This window comes from Merops nubicus, unplaced genomic scaffold (assembly GCF_000691845.1).
Source record: "Merops nubicus isolate BGI_N331 unplaced genomic scaffold, ASM69184v1 scaffold49, whole genome shotgun sequence".
Classification (NCBI taxonomy): Eukaryota; Metazoa; Chordata; class Aves; order Coraciiformes; family Meropidae; genus Merops; species Merops nubicus.
In genome coordinates, this window is record NW_008632777.1 from 19,551 (window position 1) to 31,747 (window position 12,197).

Consider the following 12,197-nt stretch of genomic DNA (forward strand, 5'->3'; position numbering starts at 1 on the left):
GAAACTGGAAGTCTGTTGGAGCACCTTGCAAATAATGGTAACTTCGGCCATTAAACATAACTCTATCCAGGCAGGCATGGTTTTGAAGACTTAAAAACACTGTAGGTGAAGTTGAAAATCTGTATATAAGCAAAGTACTCTTAAACATGAGAGGTGAAATTACATCACAACCAGACAAATCATAACGTGTAGTAATAGGGAGGTACTCATTTAAATCTGTGTGGATTTAAACGCTTTCAGAGTGTGATGTTTTTGCTTGAGTATAATCAAGTGTACCTTTTTCAGAATCTCAAATTTCAGGATAATAGTCTGGTGTGCAAGCATAGGATTTATTTTTCTTTGATGCAAAAGCATTCGTTGCATTCCCCTGTTTATCAGAGCTGTTCTTTACACCAGAATGCCTCGAAATGCCCAGTGGACGTGACATTGAACCATTTTATTTAAACTGGCTGGATTTGTTTGTGTACTCTCCTACAGGAAATTCATTATTTGACCTGCATTTTAATAATAACAATAATACAGTAGCCAAATGCCTTCTACATTAAGTGCATGCCACTGCTTTTCTTCTTAACGTGACTAAATAAAATGCAAATGTAAGTCATCTATCTCCTGTTAAATTACCTGATGTGGATTTTTTCCCCAGTAAAATAAATCCTGGTTTGTGTGTTCTCGTACAATGAAACCAGGCAAAAAAAAAAATCTTCTTTGTACCTTGTTTTCTCTTGTAACTGGCTGGCTAGCATAACACAAGAGGGCTTACAAGTGATGTAAAATTACTCATTTTTATTCTAGGTGTTACCCAGAACTGTAAAGTTAATATAAACACTCATCATTATTTGGTTGTCAAAGATCTGTTAGGCTTTTAGTGAAGTCAGTGTTGATTAACAGTATATATATTTATCACAGAATAAATATAATTTTTAAAATATTTATTGCCCAGTGGGAGAAAGCTGCCGACATGGAAGAGAAAATTCCTCTTTCCCCTTTGTGTATTGCTTCTGCGTGGTTCTCTGGAGCTGCCATTGCCAGATGTGGACATGCTTCTTTTGGAAACAACAGTGTCACTATTATACACAAGGCGCTGGATTATTTGCTTCCCCACCAGAAGAACATTGTGTGTGGGCGGATTATTGGCATTGCAAGGTCTTTGCAGTCCGGGAAGCTGGATCCTACTGTAAACAGAGCAACAGACGAGAGTGGGAGTGGGGAGGGGCATACATCTCACTGATTATTTTAAGAAGACAAGTTCCAAGAAGTTCTGACCTCAGTTGTAGTACAGAAAACTTAAACAGACCTTTGTGTATTTAGGGGAACTCTATGCTTTTGTTAAATGCAAAAATTAACAAGCTGAGCTAGTGCGTGAGATGAGTGACATTTTGTTGCAGTCTCTGCACTGACAGTTTCTGAATTTACCTGTTGGAAATCCTGCTGTAGAATGTGTCATATCACCATGCAGGTCACTGAAAAATGCATAGCTCCAGCATCTCCATTACCTTTGGCACATTTATTATGTTAGTAATGGTTTTTGTGATGCTTTTGTTTGGCTTTGCAATCGATTACTTACAGTGGACCCTGTTCAAAAGTCGAAAACACAACTAAGTGCCTGTGAGATGACTTGTTGATAAAATCCCTTTGTTTGTATTCTGTGGTTCATTTACAGGTCCTTCAGCAGCTTTTAAATCACTTCCAAAAAAACAAGGATAAGGTTCTTCTTTTCTCCTTTTCTACAAAGGTGAGCTTCATCAGATTTTTATCAATTAACTGCAGCAACAGGTTCTGAAGATTGAAGCACTGAGGCGACAGCTGTCACCTTTCTCTCTGTACTATGGGAAATAAGGATAAGGACAGTGTGCCATACTCCAGAAGCTTATTGAAACCTTGTGTCCTGATAAAAATGGTGATGGCAGAACAAATGTAACACTGCCTTCCTTAGAGCTTTTTAAAATAATTGTATTAGTTCAGGTGTAGATAGCCTGTACTGAGTCCAGCTGATGTGTCTTGAGTTAGAGCAGTGTTGCAGCAAAATACGACTGAAGTGTCATACAACCTTTGTGTTAGCACTGATGTGCATTTTGCTTTTAAGGGACTTGCTCCCTGACTTGCATCTTCCTAGATAGTAATATGTTTCCTGAAATGATACAATCTGTGGTGTGATATTCTTTACTTAAGTGTTTGTAATGATAGCACTAAAAAGTATTAAAAAAATGATAGTGCGGATGACAGTTCAGGGTCTTAAATAGCTAATAATTTAGTAATTTAAGGGAGATTATAAATTTAGATGCAGTACTATAATGCTCATGTGTCTTAGGCTGCACTTCCCAGTGTTCAAGACGAGACTGACTGCTGGTCTCTCACTCCATCCCTCTGAACTCTGGCTGTGCATACCAAAATGTTTCTCTGTACTGGCTCTGATGCCCAGTTACTATATTTTAAGTCATTGTAACTTGCTTAGATAGCAGAAAGCTGTTTAATTTGTCTGCCAGCTTACTGGGTTGAACTAATCCAGTGTCACGTACAGGTGGGACAGGCAGCCAAGGTTGGAGGATTGAGCGAGACCTCTGCAGACCAACGCTGGTCACTTCGAGCGTTGTACAATCACAGTTAGAGTCAAGGATGTTGATTCCAAAGTGGCCATTTACTGTCATTTTTAATGCTTGGTCTATTGAAAATATATTTTAGAAACATGGCCTCTATGATTATGTTTAATTAAAAAGATAATAGTAAACACTTAATCTTCTTTTTTATTTTTCCACCCAGTTGCTAGATGTGCTGGAACAATACTGTATGGCATCTGGGCTAGATTACCGAAGACTTGATGGAAATACAAAATCAGAAGATAGGATCAGAATTGTAAGAGAGTTCAACAGCATTCAAGAAATTAACATATGTCTTGTATCTACAATGTAAGAAAATGTAGTCTGTTCCATTCTGCCTTTCTAGTGTTTAGTAAACAGGTTACTCTGAAATTTTCCTTGATGACCTTTTGAGGAAGAGAATTGTTCTCCTTTCTGTTAGAAAACATAGAGATACAGCTGTAGGCTGAAGCTTAAAATATCTGTAGACTTCCTCCCTTCTGCTCCCATCTGCTTTATGAGGATGTCTAAGATCTGAAACAAGTGAGTTGTCGGAATCCTAGTTTTAAATTTCCAGTTGCTGTAGGAGTGAGGAAACAGTTTTAAAAAGTTGTTATTCAAATTTTATTTCCATTTTTATTGTAGATACTCAATTTCTTGTACTATACTAGCAGAACTAGCATGTCAGTGTGGACATGAAATGTGATACTGAGCTGAAAAATTACTACTGTAATTTATTAAGCATGTTAACTGGCATGTGTTTAAAGTACTTGACACAATCCTTGATTGTCCCTTCAGGAATGTGTTCACCTGTCAGGGATACTTACCAATTTATGATGGGTAGTGAATTATTTTGAAATAGAGCAAAGTGTTCACCTAAAATTTCTGAAACTGTGATGACCATTCTTGTTTGTTTGCTTTGTTACAATTCTTGTTACTTCCAAGTTTCATATTGGATGAAGTTGGTTACCAGGCAAGGGCAGAAAAGGAACAAAGAGAAATTTCAGTGTTTCTGGACAGAGGAAAACTCAGTGAAACTTGATGAAACATGCAGATATTTTTTTGCCTTTCCAGTCACTTTAGTCCTTCTTTTACTGAAAGTGTGCATGTTTGAGCTAGCTAGGAGGATCCACATTAACTCTCTTTAATTAGAAGTCAGACATCATCTTAAAGACTGCTGCAAGTGATGCCAACTATTTTCAGATACTCTGCTGCATGTGGGCAGGGTTACGAAGAGATTTGTGGTGCTGGTCACACACATTTGTTTGTAATCTCTGTCATCTGCTGTAATCTGCTATGGAATTTGACCATCAGCTTCCCTTATACCTTCATGAGTCCCTTTTCCTTGTCTCTGAAGTCAGGAGGGAGTTAGTAACTCCATAGCATTAGGAGAGACTCTCTAGTTTGTGCTTCCATCAGTGTAGTTTAGTTGTGTAATCATAACTTTTTGAGTTCTCTTCCATTAATTTACATAATAATAAAAATGAAGGTTAGATAAACGTATGTGGACTCTTCCCACTCTGTTGTGAAAGCTTGTGAATTCAGAGGCTGCTGAGCTGTTTTTAGTGTTCCTCATGTTACTGAGTAAGTGGAGGGGACAGAAAATGGTGAAATTGCAGTAAACGTAACCATGTTTGCTGAGCAAAACAAGAAGTACAATTCTTTGTGTAGTTTATCACAGGTGACAAGAAGTGATCTTTTTGCTTGCTTGATATACAGTAATGGAAGCAGCGTTAATTTTGTAATCTTCTGGAAGTTAGGAAATTATTTATCCTAGTTCTCTTCTACAAGGGTCACGTGGCCTCTTACTCAGATTTCATGCATTAATACTTTACAGTATATTTTTTATTTCTCAGCACATAGTAAGTTGACAGAATTGGTCATAGTCTTCTGTCTGTACTTTCCTGGAAAGTTTTTTGCCAACTGTCTTGTGTAGTCAACATCTGTGTGTTCTGGAAGTTCTATTGCTTGGAATGTTAGATGTTGATTGTCACTGAAAATACTTGTACAGTCTTTTGGCTGCTGAAATACATTCTGCAAAGGATAAATTCCCCACATAGTGAACTTGAGTTTGCCATTATATTCTACTGACACGTTTAACATACAGCTTTAAAGAGGAAGCTCCAATCTATGAATTAGTGAGTTACAGTACAGACAGTGGTGATGACTTCACTGTTAAACTTAAAATGTTCTGGTTTTATATTCCTGTTTTTTTTTTATCCTGGCAAAATAATTTTTCTGCCTGAAATTACTTGTGTATTTCCTTTTCCACAGACATTTGGAAATCCTGAATTTATTTGGATGTTAAGTTTTTTGAGAAATGGGTCCTTAGTATTAAAAAACAAACAAACAAACAAACCCCACACCAAAAAAAGCCAAAACAAACCAAAACAAACACAAAACTCAACAACCCACAAAAAAAGAAAACAAAACTGTCTGTCTATATAGCTTGACCTCAAGTCTTGCAGTTAATGTTAGTGTCAAACAGTCATCTAGCTAGTCATAATGCTTTTGTTGGTAGCTATGACTAATATAGCTATATGGTGAAATATATATTTTATGGATGTTGAGAGCACGTATAGTTTGATTTCTTTAGAGCTTGTAAATTCCATCAAACAATTGGGTATAGATGATGAATTTCAACTTTGAGCTCTAGGGAGAAATAGATGTACATCTGTTGAAAGTTTTGAGGCTCATTAAGTAAAATCTGTTTTATTATCTGTTTTTTTAAAATCTGCCAATATGGAACTAACATACTGAAAAAAACCCCTTACTTCTTCCTTTCTTACTTTCAAAGGGTTTTTTTCATGATTATGTTTTTAGGGCTGGTGGACTGGGTCTTAATTTTGTTGGTGCCAATGTTGTTATACTGTTTGATCCTACATGGAATCCAGCAAATGATCTTCAAGCTATTGACAGGTACAGTCTCAAAATATGGAACTTGATCATTGTACTCTTCTTTTGCTTTGATTCAGTAATCTGATCATCCAACCAAAATTTTCCTCAGGGAAGAAATCTTTTACATAATTTGACTTGTCCAGAGGATAGTAAGACATGTCTGTCTAAATTATTTTTGAATTTTGATATTCTTACTTTTAACCCTGAATTTTACTTCTTTTTCTCAGTTTTATTTTTGTAGCACTGGTATGGTGGGCTCATTAAGACAAAAAAAAAACCCATATCTGTAGTAACTCTTCATGATCTCTAGAACATGTGTGTGTGTGTGTAGCTGGATGGCATTTTTCCTGTGTTTGTGAGGACAGAGTATGTTGTATTTGAGTCTGGTTCAAGTTATGTTTTGAATTCCAGAATCCTTAAAGAAAAACATTTATGTTCTTTTCTGCTTCACCCTTGTGGAGATTAGTGTCTTTTCAGCACTCACTTCATCTCTGATATTATGCCATTGGAGTATATCCAGAAATCTAAATTTTTCTTTCAAGGATTTTGACCATAAGCTGTTTCCTTAGGAGTACAGGACACACCGTTGAATAGCTGAAGAGAAGCATATTTAAAGCCTTAAAAATGCAGTAGATTTCTATGTTTTGATGAGCAGAAATAACTTGCTTCTGTTGTCCAATGCAATTATGTAACTGGATTTTAAGTATCTTTCTGACTTCTAAGAGGTGTTTATGTGCATCTGTTTGAGACAAATTGTGTATCAGAATTCTCTATTGTAGAAAGACACTGTCTTGAAAGAATTTTTGTGAGGTCACATTTCTATAAGTTGGTTCAGCCTCTATTGAATTTGTGGAATGTAATCTGTCAGAAGTCTTGGAATTTACCATTTAGATAGAACACTGCCTGCTCATTACCTGGCTTTATGATGCTGTAACTTGCAAAATGCTTTAAGTTAAGAAAGAACAGACTGCCCAAGTGATACATGATCTGACTCATACATAATGCAAACAGGAGTTTTGTCTTGTCTTGGGCAAGAGCAGGTGGATACAGAGAGAGGAGAAAAAAAAACCAAACGACCAGAAAAAAAAAAAAACAACCAAGAAAACATAGTGGAGGGTGTGTTTTCAAGAGAAACAGGAGAAAAGCCTTGTGATACAAATTAAGGAGAGTGCTTTTTCGGCTGGATAGTGTGGGAAGGAACATGGAAAACTAATGGTAAAAGGGACAAAATTTTGAGGAAGATTTCGGAACACCGAAACCCACCAACTCATAAATTATTTAGACTATTCCTCTTTTATTGGAATGCTTTTATTTATTTGTTACTACCTCAAAGAGTTATCTTATTTTTTAACTGATTTTAAAAAAAGATTATATTTTTTTAATATGACACTGCCCTTGCAGAGCTTATAGGATTGGCCAATACAAAGCTGTTAAAGTATTTAGATTGATATCCTTGGGAACTGTGGAGGAGATGATGTACTTGCGACAAGTTTATAAACAGGTAAGGTCAAAAACTACTTAAATTTGGAGCACTTTGTAGTGGTTTCAATGACTGAAAGCTTACAACGGAATTGTAGTTTATCTTATTTTTATGATGTATGCTGCAAAATTATTTAGCTGAGATACATCGTTTAGTAATTATCAAACAAAACAATTCTATTTATATTCAAGTTTTTCTGTAACTTTTGATAGTTTAATTATGCAAGGTACATTAATCATTTTATACAAAGAACTCATTTATTGAAAGACTTGTAAATGTGTCTGTGAGAGTTGTAGTGAGTGTCTGCAGCAATTTAGGCAGCTTTTTCTTGTGAAAGGTTGGAGGAAGTAGAGGAAAAACCTTCGTGGTGCCATAGAAGAAAATCAAGAAGGCATTGCTGCTCTCCTGAGTATGAAAACTTTCTTATAAAAGGAGGGGGAAACAGCTTGTAGTTGCTGCTATTATGAAGATCAGGGATGTTGTTTGCCCAAGTACTCGGCCTGAAACAATTGCTCTCCCTAAATTTTTCTACTTGCATTAATAAGTTTAAACACCTAAGACTGGGTAAAACAAAGTGTGGTTTGAGGAATCATAGAACTAAGATTGGAAAAGACCTCTTAAGATCATCGAGTCCAAACAATCCAGCACGAACATGACCACTAAGCCATGTCCTGAAGTACTATTTTTACAGTTTTTTAACACCTTTATGGGTTTCAACTCCATCACATCCCCAGGCAGCCCATTCAGTGCCTCACCAAAAAAAATAGGGAGCACTTCACGAATTTACGTCTCATCCTTGCGCAGGAACATGTAATCCAGCAACTGGCTCCTGATGAGATCAGAATTAAAAATAAGCAAGCTTGAACATGAACAACAAAGAGCAGGCTGCAGAATAGAAAGAAACTGTATGAAATATGAACGTTTTGCTCAACAGAAATGGAAAATTATGAAATAAGATTTTTGATTTTTAAGTTAAGATACTGACATTGTAGGCATATGCACTTGGAGAAAGGAACAAAATAAGTGAGGTATGGTTTTCCAGAAGAATGCATTGCATAGAAAAGACAAAAGTAGGTCACCTCAGTGGGCAAAAGACACTATATATTAAAGAAAACTGTTGGAGATTTGATTAGTTAACCTGATGATTTGAATTTTTGGCTATGAATAGGAAACATTTGGTAATGAGTCTTCAGTGACAAGCAGCCCTTTTGTAGCTTGGTTATTCACAAGGAGGAGGTTGAAGGCTGAATGAGTGGGAAATGCAGCACTGTACAGGTTGTCATTATCCTTCTGAGATTTAAGAAAGTAACAAGTAAAAATAAGGTTCTAAGATCATCAGATTTCATAGAGCAGATAGTTAGAAAACCCTCAGTTGCTTTCAGTAATGTGCATAATGTATAAAATATTACTTTAACAGTGACTGTCTTCCTTAAAGTGAGTGTTTCATAGAAGCCAAAAAAAGCATTAGAGTTCTGTTTAATTTGGAAGAAAAAAAAATTTTATTATCTAAATAAAAAGGAGGAAACTTGTTAAGAAGAAATTAAAAGAAGTAGATGATGGGCTGAAGTGCTTACAGAAAATTGGGCAATTTTCAGAGACTCAGGATAAAAAAAGATGTAGGAATAGTTGAAATTATATACTAATGAGGCAATTTAAATAGAAAACACAGAAAGTCCAAAAACTATTTTTGAGGGGCAGTGGGTTAAAAACATAAAAGCTAATAATTTGTGTTTTGAATGCATCAGGAGCAGAAGTTATACTGCTCAACGGGCATAACTTTAGTGAGATTTCAAGGAGTGTTCATTGCAAAAACCCTACTAGATTTGTTATTTATGTGTACCTAGATCTGTTATTTATGTGTACGTTCATGCAAATGCTTAGAGGGCATCAGTTTCAAAGTTTCTCTTGTGCGAAGTACTTTTGAGGATTCATCTCAACAGCAAGTATCAGCAGGAGATGTCCTAGAAAGCCTGGCAAAATGAGCAATAGCAGATTACAGCCAACTATGGCAGGTGTCTGATACAATACAACAAAGAAGTAAAAGACTTGAAATATTTTTATTTTTTTAATTCAACAAACCCAGGCAGGTTCACATCATACCACCATCTATTATACCAGCATCTGCTGGGGAAATTAAAGCAAAATATCCTCCCATAGGAATTTGTGCCTGTTCCAACTAAAGCTGTATATATAATGTGGATGCCAGGAAATTCTGACATGTTGTTGGAGCAAACACTTCTGAAATCTCTTATGTTGTTCTGTTTTAGCAACTTCACTGTGCAGTTGTTGGAAGTGAAAATGCCAAGAGATATTTTGAAGCAGTACAAGGATCGAAGGAACATCAAGGAGAGCTTTTTGGGATTCATAACCTTTTCAAACTTAGGACTCATGGGTCCTGTCTTACCAAAGACATCCTGGAGGTGTGAAGTCCTACCCTTTAACTTTTGGATATTAGTTTGTCATTTTCCCTTTCCTCATGAGATATTTTGTCCTAATTTTGAATGTAAACATTTTGTAAAACAGAGCAGCGGAACTTAAACAGTGCCTATCTGTGCAGTGCCTTAAATTAAATAAGCATGCTCATTTCTCATTCTGGTGTAGACCAGATAAGATTCCTTAAATCAAACCAAAAAAAAAAAAAGAAAAAAGTGTGGATTATAATTTTCAGAAGTTTGCTAATATTTTTCTTTTCCTAATAAAAATACTATAACTTATTTGTGTGATACTTTCACATATTGTCAATTATGTGTGAATGTGTGAAGGTACCTTTCAATCATCAGTAGCTCTGAGTGACCTTTTAAGCTAGAATTCTGATGACAAAAGTATTTTTAATGATCACAGTAACCTTTTTATGATACCTTTTTGAGATCTCAAATACTATTTAAGAAAATATATTTATAATGTTATATCTAAAAATATTACAATGCTGAAGTAAATAATTGAGACTTCATTTTTTAAGATTAATTTCTTAGTCACTCTGAAGAGACTGTTGGCCCAATTCCATAGCGTATACTGCAAACTGGTTTTAAGTACATGCAGTATTATGTCTCTTTCTGTCCAGCATGTTTCTGCAGATAGCTTGCATCTTGAAATGTATTTCAGCTTTATTGTAGGTTTCTTTCCATTCTTCTCTTTGTTTTGTTGTTTTGCCAGTGCTAGGAAGAGACTGGGAAATGTGATGCAGCAGTATAAAGGTAGCATAGCCAAAAGAGTAGTGTGGTGTAAGAACACATACTAGGGGGATGTTAAGCTCAGAACTTCTCTAAATTAAATTAAAATGTGGTGTGTAATGTGAACATTGTAGCAGATATTCTGCTTTGGAAAAATGTTTAAAATTATTAAAACAGTGCTTTAAGATATGCCAGATTTATGCAGTATGTTACTTTTCCTGCAGGTTATGCATTAGATCAAAAGAACAGTGAGTGGATTGCCAAAATATAAGTCTTAGTCTGGACTTGGCTGATTGTACTTCTGATGCTTACACCTCTTTAGAAAGAAAGACTGTTTTTAATTTTTTTTTTTTTCTGGGCTTGCCTTTGCTAACTTGAACAGGTACAATTTATATTACATACATTCTTGATTGTTTCAGAGGGAGGGGCGAGTAGAAGCAGGAGTGATGACAGCAAGTACATGGCTAAAGGAAGAGACTCCTCCATGCAGCTCAGAAAAGGTAAGGTGTCTTTGTGGACTATGGTCCAGAACATGCAATTTCCTCTGGTTCCTGACACTAGCATGGGAAATGCAGACAGTATGTTGTGAGGCTGCTATTACTTTTACCCTAGGTTGTACTTGCCATCTTTTGTGGTCTCCTTACCCCTGGCTATACGTATTGTAAAGCATTATATAATGTCATAGAGTCACTCTGGTTGGAAAGGACCTCTAGGATCATCAAGTCCAACCTTCCTCCTAACATTTCCCTAGCCACTAGATCATAGCCTTGAGTGCCACATCTACTTGATTTTTTTGAGCATCTCCAGGGATGATGACTCCACCACCTCCCTGGACAGCCCCTTCCAGTGCCTAACCTCTCTCTCAGGGAAAAAATTTTTTCCTAAAATCCAGTCCAAACCTCCCCTGGTGCAACCTGAGGACATTTCCTTTCATCCTATCAGTAATTTGGGAGAAGAGACCAACACCAGCCTCACTACAACCTCCTTTCAGGTAATTGTAGAGAGCAATAAGGTCTCCTCTCAATCTCCTCCAGAGTAAAAAACCCCAGTTCCCTCAGCCAGTCCTCATAAGGCATGTTTTCCAGCCCTCCCACCAACCTCGTCGCCCTTCTCTGGACACGCTCCAGCACCTCCATGTCCTTCTTACACTGTGGTACCCAAAACTGGACACAGTGCTCAAGGTGCAGTTTCATGAGTGCCGAGTCCAGGGGCACGATCACGTCCCTACTGCTGGTCACACTGTTTCTGATACAGAAACATGGTGGCATCCTGGGCACACTGCTGGCTCATGTTCAGCTGGCTGCCCCCCAACACCCCCAGGTCCTTCTCCACCAGGCAGTTTCCAGCCACTCCTCCTCAAGCCTGGAGCATTGCCTGGGGTTGTTGTGACCCAAGCGCAGGACCCAGCACTTGGCCTTGTTAAACCTCATACAGCTGACCTCAGTCCATTGCTCCAGCCTGTCCAGATCCCTCTGCAGAGCCTTCCTACCCTCCAGCAGATCGACACTCCCACTTAATTTTGTGTCATCTGCACATTTACTGAAGGTGCACTCGATCCCCGCATCCAGGTCATTGATAAGATATTAAACAAGACCGATCCCAAAACTGAGTCCCTGACAGACACTGCACCAGACTGTTTGCCAAGTGGATTTAACTCCATTCACCACAACTCTTGGGGATTAGCCATTCCACCAATTTTTAACCCAGCAGGGAGTCCACTTGTCTAGGCCATGAGCCTCCAGCTTCTCCAGCAGAATACACGCAGTCATGCTGTGTGTATTGCTGTATTTAAAATGGAATATTCTGATCATCTGGTAATGTTCCATTTAATGACCTTGGCAACACTTGGACATCCTCAGTCTGAATGAAGGTGTTACTAACACGTTATTACAGAGCAGTATTGTGTATGGAAGTATTGCTCTGTAGTACTTTAAGAGTGACAGCCATATGATATGATATGACAGCTTTCTGTCAAGAAGTCAGTTGAGAATCTGACTTACTGTTGCCTAGAAGATTTTGGTTCAAGAACTGCAGAAAGCAGTGCAGTTGGTTTGTAATGGGGGCTCCAGAACTGGA

The 12,197-nt window shown here is 37.3% G+C and overlaps 1 protein-coding gene across 1 annotated transcript in view; it reads left to right on the forward strand.

Moving 5' to 3' along the window:
• ERCC6L2 (excision repair cross-complementation group 6-like 2) overlaps positions 1-10,621 on the forward strand; it is a gene marked incomplete at its 3' end in the record, with an annotated part of 30,135 nt that extends 19,514 nt beyond the window's left edge. Inside the window, exons 11-16 of the mRNA XM_008947987.1 lie at positions 1,661-1,732; positions 2,758-2,903; positions 5,397-5,492; positions 6,873-6,972; positions 9,219-9,371; positions 10,541-10,621. Coding sequence (XP_008946235.1) covers positions 1,661-1,732; positions 2,758-2,903; positions 5,397-5,492; positions 6,873-6,972; positions 9,219-9,371; positions 10,541-10,621 — 648 coding nt within the window. The remainder of the gene's footprint in view (positions 1-1,660; positions 1,733-2,757; positions 2,904-5,396; positions 5,493-6,872; positions 6,973-9,218; positions 9,372-10,540) is intronic.
• Positions 10,622-12,197: the final 1,576 nt, after the last annotated feature.